Source organism: Colias eurytheme, chromosome 8, assembly GCF_061535395.1.
Source record: "Colias eurytheme isolate Ceu_HAF_F1 chromosome 8, ilColEury1 Martin Lab GWU primary, whole genome shotgun sequence".
NCBI classification, from domain to species: domain Eukaryota; kingdom Metazoa; phylum Arthropoda; class Insecta; order Lepidoptera; family Pieridae; genus Colias; species Colias eurytheme.
In genome coordinates this window covers 5,459,208-5,476,818 of record NC_142987.1, presented here as the reverse complement: position 1 = coordinate 5,476,818, position 17,611 = coordinate 5,459,208, and the positions used below count along the sequence as shown (strand labels likewise).

Here is a 17,611-nt window from a genome sequence, read left to right as displayed (position 1 = left end):
CTGTGGTGTGCGTGGCGGCCGGCGGCGGCGAGCGCCCTCCGCGGCGCGAGCGCCTGCCGCGTACCAGCGCGCAGCGTGCCATCAGTGACCCATGTGTTAGTTTTAGTGATAAGTGTGTGAGTGTAAAGTGTGTAAAACAAAAAGCAGAGCAAAGTGTGTGTGAAACAAAAAAGCAGAGCAATGTGTGTGTGCGTCATTCAGTGAATCAATAAAAGACAATTCCCTATTTTAGAAAAGTGTAGCCTTAAGATCGATATCTGATGATTGTCGGGCATCATTTGTTAATAGCTTTTAAGAATATTGTTTTCACCTTGTAATAGGTTAGCTCATCGTCATATCTATCATAGCTTTCATTTCCATCACTCTTGTTGCCCGGGAGCATGTACGGTGCAACCGCACAGAGTGCAAAATCATCATTTTTGTATATACAGCATTTTCATATTCATATTCATTAGCGTTAGTTCACATTAAAACGTCGCGAGCCGCGCACGTATGTAACTCATTACAGCATAGCAATAAAATCATATTATTTAGCAGCTTAGTTTTATTAGTATCTAGCAGCAGCATCCCAGGTGTACGAACCGTAGTCCGTACAATGGTAATATTTGTAATCTAAGTTTAGTAGGTACAAACATCTGTATCTGTATATAACGGACCAGAAAATTTATAATTTTTAGGCAATTTCCAATCTTGAAAGTTATTATATAGCACCAAATACAGCTCAATAAAATAAAACATTAATCAATAATCATTTAACACAGAGAGTCATATTGAACCCTGATTTGCGATGTTTGTGCTTGCAATAAATAAATCTAGTTGATTTCTTTATAACTCATTTCATACGATTTGATTTTCAGTCACAATAATATTCGACGTATCTACGTTTGTACAAATAGTCATTTATAGTACTCTAGTACATCTATGACTAGGCAAAGATTAATAAATGGGTTGGTATTTGTTCTCGGTGTCCATACGTTGCCAGGTTATCGTAAAATCGAGTACTCTCTTGCTTATTTAAAATAATACTTCGCTACTCTTTACATGGCTACACTTCACAAAATTTGTTTTTATTTATCATTATTTGGATGTAGTAGCATCGCAGCGTAGTATCCTAGACGCACTCACGTTTACCATCTCTTCACTGACTTAAGTTTGGCGTTAAATCTTCTGTTTCTTCCTCAATTTGCTCGTTATTGTTTTGTTCCTGATCTCTTGTTATAACAAACACCGGTTCTACGTTTTCATCATCGCTGTTAAATCTGGAAACATACATAATTTTAATTAGTTAACAGATTTTATAGACAGATTTTTTTTAGTCAGTATTTTTTTTTTGTTCTTCATTTTATTATTTCAATAACTACTTATATACATTAAAATGTTCGGTACATCAAAGTTGATGTGTTAAGAAACGAAAATTCTATCTACTCTAATCTACTTAATTTGAGAAAAACTTTACGTTCAAAAGATAAACAGGAATGGTCTTTATAGTCATTAAGAAACAGCTCTTTGTCTTTACTCTGCACAGTAATAAAATAATTTCTTTTAACGTATACTAGAACTTAAAAATAAATGCAATATGATACCGATCAATTTAATAATACTTACTGGTAACGAGGAACTTCTCCCCTCATTGTGCATATTGCGTTAGTGAGGGCTTTTACATAGTTTTTGGCAAGAGTTAAAGTTTCTATCTTGGATAGACTTCGGTTATCCTTTTTCACGTGCGGAATGACACGACGAAGGTCCTGAAAAATTAATAACAATCTTGTTATTCCTTTTTTGCCTTTAAACAATATAAAACGGACACGAAAATAAAGTCATCGTGGGATTTAAAGCATATAATATACGCAGTTAAGGAAATAAAGAAATGTATTGACAAGTACGTATACTTTAGAATTTTTGCTTGGAACAAGGAAGCATTTTCCTCCATGTAAAATAAACGTAGGCGAAGATTGTATCACTGTTCATTACAACAAATGGTAATTTGCAAATGAAAATGATTAGATAATGAGTGCTTACTTCGAACGCGCGGTTTAGCGAATGCATCCGCATGCGTTCGCGTTCATTGCTCTCCAGTCTTCGTAAGTTTCGCTCCCTGGCGGAAATGCCGCAGCGCCTGCGCCGCCCCGGGCCGCTGGAGCTGGTGCCGGAGGACGACGAGCTGGCCGCCGTCCGCCGCGGCCGGCACACCCGCCGTGTCACTTGCTCGTCACTACCGCTGCCGCTATCGTAGAAATCTAGAACAAATTATAGCGCCGAGTGAAAGGGAAAGTCAATAGCTAGATAGCAACGAGTATTGCGATTTTTCGATACCGTGCCCTCGAAGTGCTAACAAAGAGATTTATTAGAAACCAATAATGTATTTTTTTTTTGTCTCAAGTAAAGTCTTAATTGAAAGTTATTAAAATATTGTTGATGTGAATTTCAATTTAAATTAATAATTTTAAATAGTTATTATACATTTTTACATTGATATGAATCTTATTTACAATAAGTAAGTAAAATTGTTCTGTGCAGTAGGTATGTACCTTTTACTTTACTATAAAACAAGTGAAAGCTGTAAGGTTTAGTAGGCGAATATGGGTTTAGACGGGTTTAGATAGATAACCGTTTCCGTCAGCGCGCTCCGTTAACAAGCAAACGTCTGTGTTTTATCTTGTATCTACGTCACCTGTGACGATTGTCGGTTTAATTGATAAACCGTGTGAATTAAATGACAGTCACAAAGTGAGAGCACTTGTGATTTGTACATTGCAGCAAGAGCTGGCACACGAAACTTTGGCGTTACGTGACGCGACTGCACGCTTGATCGTATTTGCGTAAGAGCGAATACAGACTAATCGATTTGAACGCACGGCTACGGGTGATTTTCGTAATGCTCTTATCGGTATCGTCATATTCGCTGGATTTGTGTGCATAATAAGTAATCTATAATTTTTTATTATTACTTTACATTGCACTTTTGAAACGAAAATAAATAACTTGCTGAATTGTCATATCATTAAAGCAGTTTTAGAAATGATTTCAACAAACCTCCAGCTTCCTCTATTTTGGCATCAGTGTCTTCTGTTTTGTTATCATAATACTCCGAGGCTTGGTTTTCATAGTACAGGATCATTTGGTTTGGAGACGCCGCCTCCGTGCTTCCGCCCTCGCTACTCGCCCATTGGGGCATCTTGAGCTCTGAAATTATTAAAAGATTTTATTATTTTTTCGTATCCAAATAAACATATTAAAACTGTTGCTTAATCTAGGATGAAAAGATATCTACAATATACAAAATTAATTAAATAAATATTATATTATTTTGAATTTATTCTATAACTGAATCGTTGTGATGAATGATGATATAAGGTGTAATCATTTTGAAAGGAAGGAATGATTAATCATTTTGTTCAGTTGGTAGTAGATTTCTCCTGTGAGAGGGTGTTAAATAATATTGTATTAGCTGCACCCTTAGCGACTCTATCGTGACCTGTGATCGTGACGACTGACCTACGCAATTTAGAAATAACTAAGATCCAACTATATAATATCGATTCGATTCTATTGAATTTAATTTTATATATAAAAGATATCAAATCAAATCAATCCCATTTCAAAGTAAAACCTTCATAAAACAGTTAATTAAGTGTACGTGAGTTATTACCTATCTAGATATTAAAAATAAATGTATCCACGATTCAAGTTATTTAAGCGAATATGTATTGCATAATTTTAAATTTACTCGCTTTGTACGTGGACAAACCGAGCAGATTAAATCATTAGACTTTTTAAAATTCATCATCAATCTTGCACTATATTTATTTGAAGTGCGTATATTTTCATGCGATACATTATTACGATTTATGAATTCTTAACACTCACATGTGCTGATCACGGTATAATTATCGATAATAACTATTGGTTGCTAAGGATTTCTCCACGCATTAACACGGTAGAGCAATAATTGATTTAATTTTATTAAAAAATATATACTTATTTCGACGACCGTATCTAACTTTGCTAATGTGTTTCATATTTATATATAAAAGTATATCGTAGTAATATTTAATGTGATTATAAATTTGTAAATTTAAAATATTAAATGCTGTGATATAATTTTTACACCACATCTTTCGCAAGTTTCGTAAATCGTCTCTTTGCGTCAAACCCGCAAATGTTTTCCGTGGTGCTGAATAATTTAAATCACTCCATAAAAATAAAGTACTTATGTACATGTAATAAAAAACTAAACTGTCAATTTCCCAAATCAATATTAATTTGTTCGAGTTAATAATGTACAATTATTACAATTACATGTCAATTTAGATGATAATTGTATATAAAGGGAGGTGACGATCAAGGCGAGATATTAGGCGGGATATCGGGATCAGACGGCGGGCGTCCGCGTCGCCTGGCGACCGGTGGCGCCCACGCGGCGCCTACTGAGGAACAAAATATAATATATACGTAGACAAGTGACACTGGGGCCTAACACGCCACCACTCTGGCTTAGCAACATACATAGGGAAAAATTACTCGAAAGTGATAAAAAACACGGTAGATAAAAACACTCACACTAATACATTCACCACTTTAACACAGTTCCTTCTCATGTATGTTCACATAACATGTGTATTTATACTGAGAACTACATGACAGATAGGTATAGATAGTTTGACTTGAACCCTAATTCCATATTTTTAATACAAATTAAATCACACCCAATTTCTATCGGCACTTGCACTTGGCCACTTGGTTTTGCTAAAGAATGTTATAAATTGCCTACGAAATTACTACGCAGAGCTACGCACTAAATAATATTATTATAAGATTTAATACAAAAATGTTATGGTAAGAAAAACAACTCCAGTAAAATGAATGTTTTATTAACTCACTTTTATTAAATTACGTAGATAACTAGCAAATTCTGAGATGAAATATCTATTTTAAAAAGGATTCTACGAAATAAGATCTTACTCGGAAAAGCTGTAGTTTTGCATTTTGCTTATAAACTCCAGGAAAACTTGATTATTTATTACTATGTGTACTAATGAATTGTACAACATATTAATATTATACTTTTCATTCGTTAAATGTTGTATAGGAGACGGGTAATCCGTAACGAGTTTTGAGGGATTCATTACCCATACCACAGACTAATAATAATATACTACGTATACAACCCATACGTACCTACGTAGAATCTTCTCAAGTCAGGAGACGGCACTAATTAGCTAGTATTAAAAATAGTTAATGACCAGAAATCATTAATTGCAACAGGTCGGTCGTCGAGAATATAATAGAAATTTTGATACTTATATCATTTAAAAAAATTATTAGATTATAGGTTTAGGTGCCTTTTCTATCGTATGAATTGTGTGTAATGCATTCAGCATTTTTAATTATCGTAGGAGACTGGTTTTACTCAATAAAAATTTGTAATGTAGGTCAACAGGATACATAGCTACACTAAGACAAAGTCAATATACATTTTTATATGAAAAATTATGCAACAAAACTCGTTCTTCTTGTTTTAATACATCTAATTTTATTTTATCTTGATGTAGTATGAATCAGATAATCACTAATATATATAAGGTATATTATAATTTTTGGCTTATAATTTATATCCATTTAATATTAGACTTAAATCTAACTAACTAGTCTCGTGATTTAAAAATATAAGTACATGACTATACCGATAATACCGATAAGTTAGGATTATAGCAATAATTCTTATTTAAGCGACGGATTGATCACTCTACCAAAATAAACATATCGATTCTCAATGTGTATAAAAGTATCTTCCGAAGTTATATATAGTAATTCACCTAATATTAGGTGTGTATAATATGTGAGAACCTTCTACCATCAATTTTAATAAGCTAGCGCGTTGTGCATTTGTCCCTACAATCGATCAGTCTGCGTAGATGTCTCCAATAGTTTTCAAAATGTTGTTTAAATATTCTAACTATTGGCTTTGTCTATAGTATCGTATTATATTATTTTTGCATATATTATTAAGTCGTTTTGATTAAAAAAAGACGTAGCAAATTATATAAATAGCAAAAAGAAGTAGTAGTTAGCTAGAGTACCTACTTATTATGATAATATTATCTGTGGTACCTAGTAGTAAGACATAAATATATTTTTAAGTTTTGCTGGTACATTTATTTTGTTATACTCCTTATATATGCATTATAGGACACATAAATAGTACCTAAGTTGTTGGAAACCTATAACCATCTGTATTCTATAACATTCAGAATGCAATATAATTACGGCATGCATTATTCGCCCGAAGTAATAGGTACTTAATTGTTTATCAATAGAATGTTCAATATTCATTATATGTACGTTTTTCAGAACGGGAACATTGTTAACATATTATTTTATAGCCTACGTCATACACATTATTTATACAGTTGTTTTATCAAAATATATTTTGCTTTTTCAATAACTAAAGAAACTTAAATGTCGACTGATGAAAGGCATTTTATTATCTTTTATAATAATAGGCAATACCAATGACAATATCAATACGTTTTTGGGTACCTAGACATTTTTTCTATTTATTAAATAAAATTGAGTGATTTTGAACTCAAAATTTACTGAATTTAAGAAACTCCACCTTAACTCTTCCTGGAAATACTTACTCAACTACAGTGTTACATAATATGTTGTTTAATTATTATTATTCGATTAGGTAGGTACATCATTGTGTTATTTTGTTCCCGATATTAGAGATAGTGGTAAATAGTAATTTGGTATAACTCCATTGCTAACTTCCATAATTCTTAAAGAATTTATGATTACGAATTACGATCAACCGCTGACATTTTCCTGACATTTTAAATTGTAGAGTCGATAATCACCGAGGCCAATGAGTGCGCGTACGCTTACAGAGTTTCTTGTATAAAATATTCAGTCTCAGACGACTGTATATAAAAATGATTTCCCTGCAAAAGTAATCAACTTGTCTGTAAATATAATATTTTATATTATGCTTGGCTAGTAAGTAGACCGTACAGTCGTCGCATAAAGTGCAAAGCGCTTTGGTATATCTGTTAAATTTTATAACAATAATACTTTTTAACATGCCAATATCAATATTTAATTTTATTATTTTCATATTACTGTAACAATGTCATGTTTTATTATCGTAAACAGCACATTATAAATAGCACATTGAAGTGCTATTTATAAACTATAGCTTCATTAACTTTAAAATTATGCAACACGTTACTTCATAGTATTTATTAATATGTATATAGTAAATCTTTATATAATCTTCTGAAACGGCACTACTTCCTCGCCGTAGTCTAGATATTTTTCAAGGTTGATTCTTGCATAAAACTATAACAAGAAAGTAATGAAGTCGATATAAACATTGAATTCAATTTCATACTCCCACGCTCTTATCTATGATATTATGTTCTGTTTTAAATTCGTATTAAGATAGGTAAAGCTTCTTCAATTATTAACTGTAAAGCAACAACATGTTCCAATTTCTTATGTATATCTAACGATTATGAAAAATATTGTAGATAAGAAATGGATTAGTTATTCCCGTATTTCCTTTGTACCACATATTTTCTCACTCTCTTCTATGAATGGTATGCTTGATAAAATAAATATCTAAATACCCACTAGTAGATCTAATCCATACTAATATTATAAATGCGAAAGTAACTCTGTCTGTCTGCAGTCTGTCTGTTACTCAATCACGCCAAATTTGGTATAGAGATATTTTGATACCCGAGAAAGGACATAGGCTACTTTTTACCCCGGGAAATAGGATAGGTTTTATCCCGGAAATCCCACGGGAACTAGGCGGGTTTTTCTTTGACTGCGCGGGCGAAGCTGCGGGTGGAAAGCTAGTATGTAATAAATGAGAACAGATGCAACATGGATGCAACAGGTTGCAGTATGTTTAAAGTTATTTATTATGGGATATCTGGGATTAATAGTTATCCAATTTGTAATTACTAATTAGTTTTAACCCATTGAGCCCCAAGCGGCCCGATCGGTCCCAGACATATCTAATAGATTTTCTATTGTGTCTGTGGTTCCGAAGCTTGAGTTATTAAATACAAAATAAAATGATTTTCAATTCACAAGAATAAGCTCAGTCAGTCAAAACCGTGATACTATAGTGAGCTGTGAGAGAGAGACTATTGTAACGATAAACTACGAAATAATGCACTAAGACCATTCTTTGTTACAGGCGAACATGCACGTAACTAATCGATATTCGAGCCTTCTCTTTACATATATTTGTAAAAATGCATGGATTAATTGTTATTATCGAATCTCAACTGCCTACGTCAGTGAGGCCGTCCGCGCCGGCGCGTGGTGGTCGGCCTTCGCCACCGCGCCCCGCGGGTACTTTCACCTTGCTACCACCGTTAGCCCACTTATGCTTATCGATACCATTGTAGTATACCAGAATATTGCATAATGATATGGGAAAAAGTGCACTACAACTTAATAGAAGCTTTTGAACACATTGTATGCGATATTCCGTTAACGTTAACTTCACACATTGTAGCCTGTAGGTAAGCTTCTTCTCAAGCTTACCTACAATGTTAAAAATAATAGAACCCAGAAGAGGCCGACTCTATTATTTTTTGACGTGACAACGTCTTATAATTCGATTCAGCCAGCTGCACGCACGAAAAAACATAACTCATGCGGCGTTACCTCGCTCTGAGGCGTTCCATGTAAGGCTTGAAGTGCAAGCGAGAGCGCGGAACGAGCGACAAAGAAGCACAATCGGACGTTGTCACGTTCAACTATCGTCAGTAAACCGACTTTACGGACAACCAATTTTTAATAAACATTTTAGTTCAAAATTAAGATTAACATTTGTATTATTTTCTCTATTTGTGTCGAAACTAAATCAAAAAAGTTTCAAAAATACTATCCCCAACTTAAATATAATATTTTTATTTTACCTATGCTTAAAATTTACTATTTGGTATAATTATAATACAACTAGCTTTTCGCCCGCGGCTTCGCCCGCGTTTTCAGAGAAAACCCCGCATAGTTTCCACTTTCCCTTATAGCCCTTTCCCGTGGGATTTCCGGGATTAAACCTATCCTATCTCTCAAGTTGGATCGAACTGCACATGGTGTGCAAATTTTATTATAATCGGTTAAGTGGTTTAGGAGTCCATTGAGGACAAATATTGTGACACGCGATTTATAAGATATCACCGGGTTACGTAAAAAATTATAGGTTACCTACACAAAATCGAACATAGGCATAATAGATACGATATATTTAGAAGGAAAATCTGAAAAGGCACATTTAATAATTTTAAGAGGCGGAGATGAACATCGATGTCTTGTATCTGTATACATAGAGCCATTATTTTAAATGACGTCAATACTACTCAATACCTTGTAAGTATATAAAAACTCAAAAACAAATGATTATAATAATTAAAAGGTTAATAAATATCTTCATCATCTAACTTCTATTTGCCCAAAAATTTAACTCTTTTGCCCAAAAATTATATTCAAATAACAATTCTCCTAAATGTAGAGCCCACTGAAAATTACTGCGACAAAACAATTGAAACACAAACGGATGATAATGATTATGCAATTAAATAAATTATCATTTTAAATATTAATTTCAAATTATTAAAAATAATTATTTGTTATTCATATAATATTATACAATTGCTGCTCGCCCGGCTTCGCCCAGGCAGAATATACTTTTCTTACTTATGTATCACTTACAAATTTTTATGGAGATAAAATTTTGTAATTTCTAAGAATAAGTTAATTGAGATATCTACAAAGTGTCCATAAAATACTGCACGACTAGATATCGTGTCATTTTGGAATAATATATCAAATGTAGTTGAAATAGTAAGAAAATTCTCCAGAGACATGATTATCGAGTCGAATCGGATTTCAAGTCTCTTTCATTCCACGGCTTTAAACGTGTTTTAAAGTAATTCAATTTACTTCGTATAAAATGAAATCATTTTGTAGCTATGTTAACAAGTGTTTAATTACATAACGGTACGAAGTGCATAATGAGTTGTTATTATGTTTTCATTCTAATAATTCGTTGAGTGGATCTATAAGGTATCGACCTTTCGCAATTATCGTAAGAATTAAAGTGGTGTTTATTTGTTTTTTACTTTCAATCTTTTTGTCGATAAGTAGGTACCTAGGTACTTATCTAATAATATAAATTCTACATTAATGGAGATTTCTTCTTTCCTTATTTCACTGAATGGCATTTTTATCATCCGTAGAAAAAACACGAGATAGTTTGTTTTAAAAAAAAAATTATAACTTAAATTAATATAGTCAACTAAATTTCATCGAAAACACGATTGTTACAGGAGTTATTGAAGTTTTTACAAATATAATTCTTTTTTACAAATAAAAGTCTCATAATTCAGCTTGAGTTTCTAATGACTTCATTTTGCTCATTTAAGTTGGTCAGATTAAAATAAAATCTGACCAACTTCTAGGATTAATGAGTTGCGAATTGAAGCACTCTGAGCAACTAAGTATGTATATTGATTCTTGGTTAAAATTATAGTTGCTGTATACTCGTAGATGTCCTATAAAGAACTACTTAGTAGTTGTAAGTTTACTTACTTCAGTTGCTCTTATTCAAAAAAAACTAAGTACTCTTCCCCTATATTCATACAGTCAATAAATGCAATAGTATCTATCAATTAATGACATCTTCTCGTTTATTTTCTTTTATTATTCTGTTTGGTTGCATTTGCTTTTGCTGGTCTCATTCGTTTTGATCCACTCTTACTAATACCTACCTATACTTTTATCGAATTCAGTTCTGGCGTGTAAGGACACCCTGGGAAAAACTTTTGGGAATTGTTTATTTTAACCTTTGCTGGATTTATTTCACTTGCCCACTACAAAGATATTAACAACAGTCAACAATAAAGTTAAATATTTAGGGTGGCTTTTAATTTTACATTGAATAGCTTCATCGAATGTAGTAATGCTAGGTATTGAAGATTGATTTTCCGTACTTGATACTCTCACCGAAATTCTTTGGCAATGGTGAAGACTTGTAGCCAGTAGCTTGGTTATGTTGCTGGTTATTATGCCACCAATTATATGCGCAAGGGCGCTCGCGCTGTATAGGTATAATATGAGGCACAAATACTTAAACAGTTTACCTATTTACGTTTTAATTTTAGTTACATAAATTCTTGAAGCTATTATTATATTTAAAAATACTTATGTACCTACTTAAGTGTGATATAATATTTAAAAGGCTGATGTAAAAGTAGTAATAATTCTGCCGTATAGGTACCTTCACTGAACGTTGACTGAGTAATGGCTGAGTATAATTAATAATAACTTTATGGCATAAATATATCTATCTTATTGCACGCCTCATAAGCGAAGCGTTGAGGTGGGTACTACTGTCACTTCGCGCAAAACATCTGATTTTTCAAACTTAAAATGTCTTTATGTATCATACATTGCACTTGTAAGATAATACATACACACACATATTAAGAAAAAACACTATTTTTAACGTTTATGATATTTTTGATGTCATTTTTGTTATTTAAACTAGTTAAAAAACAGTTTAAAAAAGTTCTGTCTTGGACGTCCGTGTGTCTGTATGTGCGGATCCTTTTTCTTGTTAACACGATAGCGACCGAAATACTTTACTAATCGAGTCTTTTTTTTTCTCTTACGCTTGAGTATGCTCAGGAATAGAACCCTTTCATTTTTCAGGGTCTGATTCGATGTGGTTTAATTGTTATTAAATAAACAAAAATAATAATTAATAAATATTTATTAAAAAAAAATTATGAGGCGTGCACTTTTGGATTTTCCAAATTATTTTAATATACATCCAACAATTTATATTTACTATATTACGACGAACTTATTTTTTGTATAAATATTATCATATTGTAATGCAACAATGTTATTTATATTTATTCAATTGTACAAAACAGATAGACTGATACATTAAGAGGTAGAGTCTTACTGCTACAATATTTTTCATTGAAATACAAATGGTTTTCAAATTATCCTAATGTTTTACTTGAGTTTTAGTGAAACTTTATTATACTATTAAGATTTAATATATAGTATCTTTCATCAAATGCATCCGAGAAGAAACATTTCGTAAGTAGAACGTGATTATACAACATAAAGAGTACGTGAGTTTGAAAAGCATGCAGCTTGAACGTGTACCAATGTTATAATTAATTACACGCAAAACTATTGTTATATTACTCGTAAATCGTAATACAATTTTCATCTGATCAAACATTAAACAATTGATGTAATTTATCACTGTTTTCAAGTTCGTAAAATGTGTTTTCTATGCTTGTTTTCAATAACAATTTAGGTATCTATATTATTATTTTTAATTGTCATTAAGAAGGTTTTATATCAGCTTTAACTATTAAACATTTCATCAGAAAAAGTGTCCTAATTCAAACGCGAGCAAAAACTTGGCTAATGCTACAAAATACAAGTCATGATTGCAGTAATGCAATGAAAGTTGAAAAACAAGAGCTTCTCAATTGTGGTTATTTTATTACAACAGAATTCAAATATCAAATAATGTAACAAATGCCTTCTAGTTTATATATAGTACCTATCGTATCGAAATGTTTGGTGATATCTCAAAGTTTTACACATAAAATCATGTTGTCAGTTACAGAAAATCTTTGGAAACTATCGGTATTTCGACAATGTAGTTATTGCAACAGGTGATAGCCTTATAGCCAAAAACTAAGGCATTGATTTGAAATGATACAATTGCTCAATTATTTTACATCAAGCAAAACAACCTACCTCACCTTAAATTTAAAAAAGATTTACTTATCACTTTAATATTTTAATATCATATTATGCTGTATTTTATAGGCTGGGTTGCGTAGGTTTCACCATTTTGGCTATCTATAAAAGAATCTTAATCTTAACCTTTATATTAGGCTAAGAGAAGATTTGTAGAGACTAAAAGTAGAGACTCTACTCTTTGAAGAGATTACTAGTCTTATAATAAATATTGGATAATTTAACTTTAACTTTTGTATAACTGCCATTTTTACGATGAATAAATTATATATTTTTCAATGTACATTAAACTATTTTACATATTGCAAAAAGATACATTGAATATTAGTAGCGAGTTCATTTTAATTTTATTTTTTCCTTCTTGAATTTTTCTTTCATTCGTTGCGTCTTCAGTTGTACACATAGAGATTACATATCCATTTTATAACAACAGGTGACTTTCTTTTACGATTCAAAGTCATTAAAATTCGGAACATACGTACATTTCTTTTCGAAGACTTTTCGCTTTATAATAGAGAAACCGACAATCTGTTATTTTTATAATACATACAATAGCATTTGCACAGGGTATTGTTTAAGTATGTAAAAATAAAACATAAATAATAGGTAGGTAAGTATATCCGCTTGGTAAAAACTAAAAACCAATCCATTCGTTTAAATTCGTAGATTTTATGGTCGACCCGCAATATAATATTAATAAAACAATATTCATTTTATTTTAATACCGCATATTTTAATCACGATCACACCACAAAAATTTTATCGACACCATAATAATTATAATATGTAGGTAACTAGGTAGGTACCGCCTGATTAATCTACATAAAAAGTGTTGGTATTTTGTTGTTTTATAAATACATATATAGTAGGTACCTTGTATGTAGGTACCTACCGAAATAACTGCAGTAAGAGGTATTTTTAACCATACCTAACTATTTTGTAATCTGTGACGATACTAAGTATTTCTTTTTTTAATTTTTCTGAAACACGAAACACTAACATGTTTGATCGGTATTAATTCACTATAATATCATTGATAAATATATTTTATTTTTGTAATTTATGACAAGCTTTAAAGTTATCGACAAATCGCCTTTACTATCGTTATCACAGTTCTTGCGACGTGTATTAATGCATTATATTTACATTTATTTGTTTTGATAATAAGAACATAATGAATGGAGCTAAAATAATTAAATGTATATTTTTTACAACAAATGCATTATCTGTAATTTTGAGAACTCATTTAGTACCGTAATTACAGTAGCACTAGCCACCTACTTTATTAGAGGATTTCGTGTGGTGTTATCAAATAAAATGCTCAAAACAGGTTTAAGAAATAATACTTCGCGATTGACTTTCATAATATAAATTTAACTTTCCAAGGAGGCACCGATAGGTTTAAATAGTTTCCATAATATTAATATTCTGTAGCTCAAAATATAAAAGCTGTATATAAAATATTTTTGCCCAGCCTCCTGAAAAGCACGCTGCAACATTTTGTTTTCAAAGCTTCTGCATACTCTCAAAATTTACAAGCACACACTTGACACTATGTATGTTTTTCTATTGTAATACTATAACAATGAATTTGCCTTTCACTTAGCATCGAAACTGACACGTAGCTTAATTTTTATCCGCTTTAGATTAAATGAACTTACCTTTTAAAGCCGCCGTGGTGTGGTACTCTCAGAGTGTTTGGTGTAAAATTCACAGTGTTATCATAGTTAAAATGTGGTCGTAACTGTAGCGAAAGTGATAGTTTCCGCGTAGTGGAGCGCGGCGAGATGCGAAATAGTAAACGTGTCAGTTTATAGAACGATAGCGCGCGGCACAGGCACCCGTGGCGGCAACTCGACCCGATGTGAATTGTGATGGCGACTGGCGCTTTGCGGACCGCGCCGCACCGCACTCCATGAGCCAGCAGCGAAACCACAAACTGTCTTCTTGACTAGTACAACAGGCTCTACATTGCAGCTCTCTTTCGTTTTCAGCTCTATCTTAACTCTACCAAGTCTTTAAAAACATTAAGTGTGGCTGCACCGACAAAATTCTTAGACAATGTTACAATCATTACAAAAATTATTTACATTCTCATAGGCGCCACAAAATCATTAGCGTAATAATAGATAATTAACATTAACATAATCCTTATACATCTCCTCTTATACTTGAATGAGGTATTGAGATCAGAAAGGCTTAACACAATTCCTATGTACCTACTTTAAAATAGCTCTTTTTTTATAATAACGCTTATAGGTCACCAATCAACTAATTAGCGCTGTCGCTACTTAAGTTTATTTGTTTTCGTAATTTATGTAAATATAAGGCACAAAAAACTCCCTTTTCGCTATACCTGAAATACATGATTAAAACTACAAATTGTTTGTGTTTATAATTTTTTGCCTACTGAATAAGTTATTTTAATATCTTCAATCTACATAAATACATACTACCGACTCATACAGGGAAAAAGTTTCAGTATTAGGTATAATACTTAAATACCATACGGAAAGGTCATCTGTAACATGTCTGTAACATTGCACGAGCTCCGGGAATATTTATAATCTACGTGGGTGCATGAAGGTAAAATCCTGTAAAATCAATAACCCGTGTAAACAGCGTAGACACACTAGCAATGATACTGTGATGTAATCTTTGATCATACATATAAAACAATATATTGATGTCCCTTCGACATAACAACTGCATATTGATACTGTTTATGATGATTGATGACATACATTTATGATAGAGAAAATAATTTAGTAATTAAGATTGAATTCTATATTTTTTAGCATAAATATCTATATAGGTTGGTTTTAGGCTACATATTTTTTAAAACACAATGCTGTGAAGATGTAATAAAACGGATATCTCAATCTGTCTTCTGCAGCTGTGAATGAGAAGAATCTTCTGAATAGATAAATTTTGCCAATCGTCATATCGTAAAAAATATTTTTCATTTATTTTCCACAATTTATATGTTTCCTTAATTCAGCCACATAATTTTAACAAAGCAAGCAGTTTTGTCTAAACATTATTTCCGCAATACATAGATACAATGTACTTACAATATTTCTATTATCTTATCTATAAAGTAATAGCGAATACATTAATATATACTAATGGTATTGTAGTAGATATAATAAAGATTGGAATTGCCCATTTACTCGTCTTTATGTACCTGTTGCGTTTCATCCCTTGCAACAAGTGCGCCGACGTCAAATACGCTATTACGTAATATACGCCCACTCTTATATACGTAGGCATCTTTAGGCTACGCAGAAATATTACTTCAATTTCAATTCGGTGAATTTCAATCTATAAATAATAAATAATTTAATAATATTTTTAGATTATGAGAAAATAAATTTATCACATAGTTAATCAAGCTTTATTAAGTTTTCTCGCTTGTCAATAAATTGCGATTTGATAATCCCTCAAAGTTCGAAACAAATACATATAGACCGGGAGATACTGACACAAAATTTCGAGTCATTTGTAACAGGATGGCGGTTCTACAGGGGTCTTAGTACGCAATGACAAAAAGAAAAATGATGGTGTGAACGCTGGTACCGGTGGGTTAGTCGCGTGGGCGTTAGTCGAACTCGTCGGAAAAATAGCGAAAGTCAAACGATTTGTAACACAAAAATTTTAGAATTTACCGATAGCCCATATAAAAGAAGTAGGCGGTAGTGTCATGCCATACTTTTCCGGTATGACTTACAGCCCGCCATACCGACGCGAATGTGTTGATTTAAAAAAAACAATTATTCAACCATTTGTACCAAGCTAACTTTTGCACAGGTAACCATCGTCGTGCAGCCATTTACGAAAATCGCCATGCCATACTTTTCGGACGATTCCAAATGGTCGCCATACCGCCGAAAATCTGCAATTTTTTTTTATTTCGCCTATCTTTTTGTACCAGTATTGCATTTGGCTTTTTGGAGAGTATTTGATAAAATGTGACCATTATTATATTTGCCATACTTCTAGTAGGGGGAAAAAGGGCTGTCATACTTGAAAAATAAATTTATTATAAATTTATATAAGTGAAGATTTCCAACACCTAGATCTTTGAAATTTTGTATTTATATTCGTTGATCCTCAAACTTACAGGAAAAATAAGTGCCATACTGTTACAAATCGTTTCACTTTCGCTATTTTCCGACGAGTTCGACTAACGACCACGCGACTAAGCCGCCGGTACCAGCGTTCACACCATCATTTTTCTTTTTGTCATTGCGTACTAAGAACCCTGTAGAACCGCCATCCTGTTACAAATGACTCGAAATTTTGTGTCAGTATCTCCCGGTCTAATAGTCCAAATTACTATACAGAGTAATGCATCATTGCATGCTTATAGTTTGATGTTGTATTGCATATCAATACATCATGTACATGGTCCCCACTTATAAAAGTGTAATGTGAAGCCGTAATCATAAATCTGAAACTTATAGCTGTACAGTACCTACTTACCTAGATAAAACTTCATGTTCACTTTTTACCTTAAAAGGTTTAGTGGTCGTTTTGTCTTCAATTATATTCAGCTTCAACGGTATTCAATAAATAACTAGCTACTTGCCCCGGTTTCGACAAGATTACCCCGTGGCTATCTAATCTATGCCCGTGGTATAAAAATTAAAAATAGCCTCTGTTACTTGGTGAAGATGTGGCTATTGAAACAATTTTCAAAATCGATGGCGGTGTTGAGTAGTTGAGAGTAGAGACATACCTACAAATGTATAAGGCTTTCCTCTTTACGATGCGATATAAATTATAATTGTAG

At 32.4% G+C, this 17,611-nt stretch overlaps 1 protein-coding gene across 1 annotated transcript; it reads right to left on the bottom strand.

The window, feature by feature from the left end:
- Positions 1-622: 622 nt before the first annotated feature.
- Positions 623-14,710, bottom strand: dimm (basic helix-loop-helix family member dimmed). The gene is made up of 5 exons (XM_090104602.1): positions 14,478-14,710; positions 3,034-3,183; positions 2,020-2,237; positions 1,606-1,745; positions 623-1,259 (listed from the first exon to the last, which is right to left on the bottom strand). Exons 2-5 carry the CDS (start codon positions 3,173-3,175, stop codon positions 1,139-1,141), a joined length of 621 nt encoding a protein of 206 aa, XP_089960728.1. The 5' UTR covers positions 3,176-3,183; positions 14,478-14,710; the 3' UTR covers positions 623-1,138.
- Positions 14,711-17,611: the final 2,901 nt, after the last annotated feature.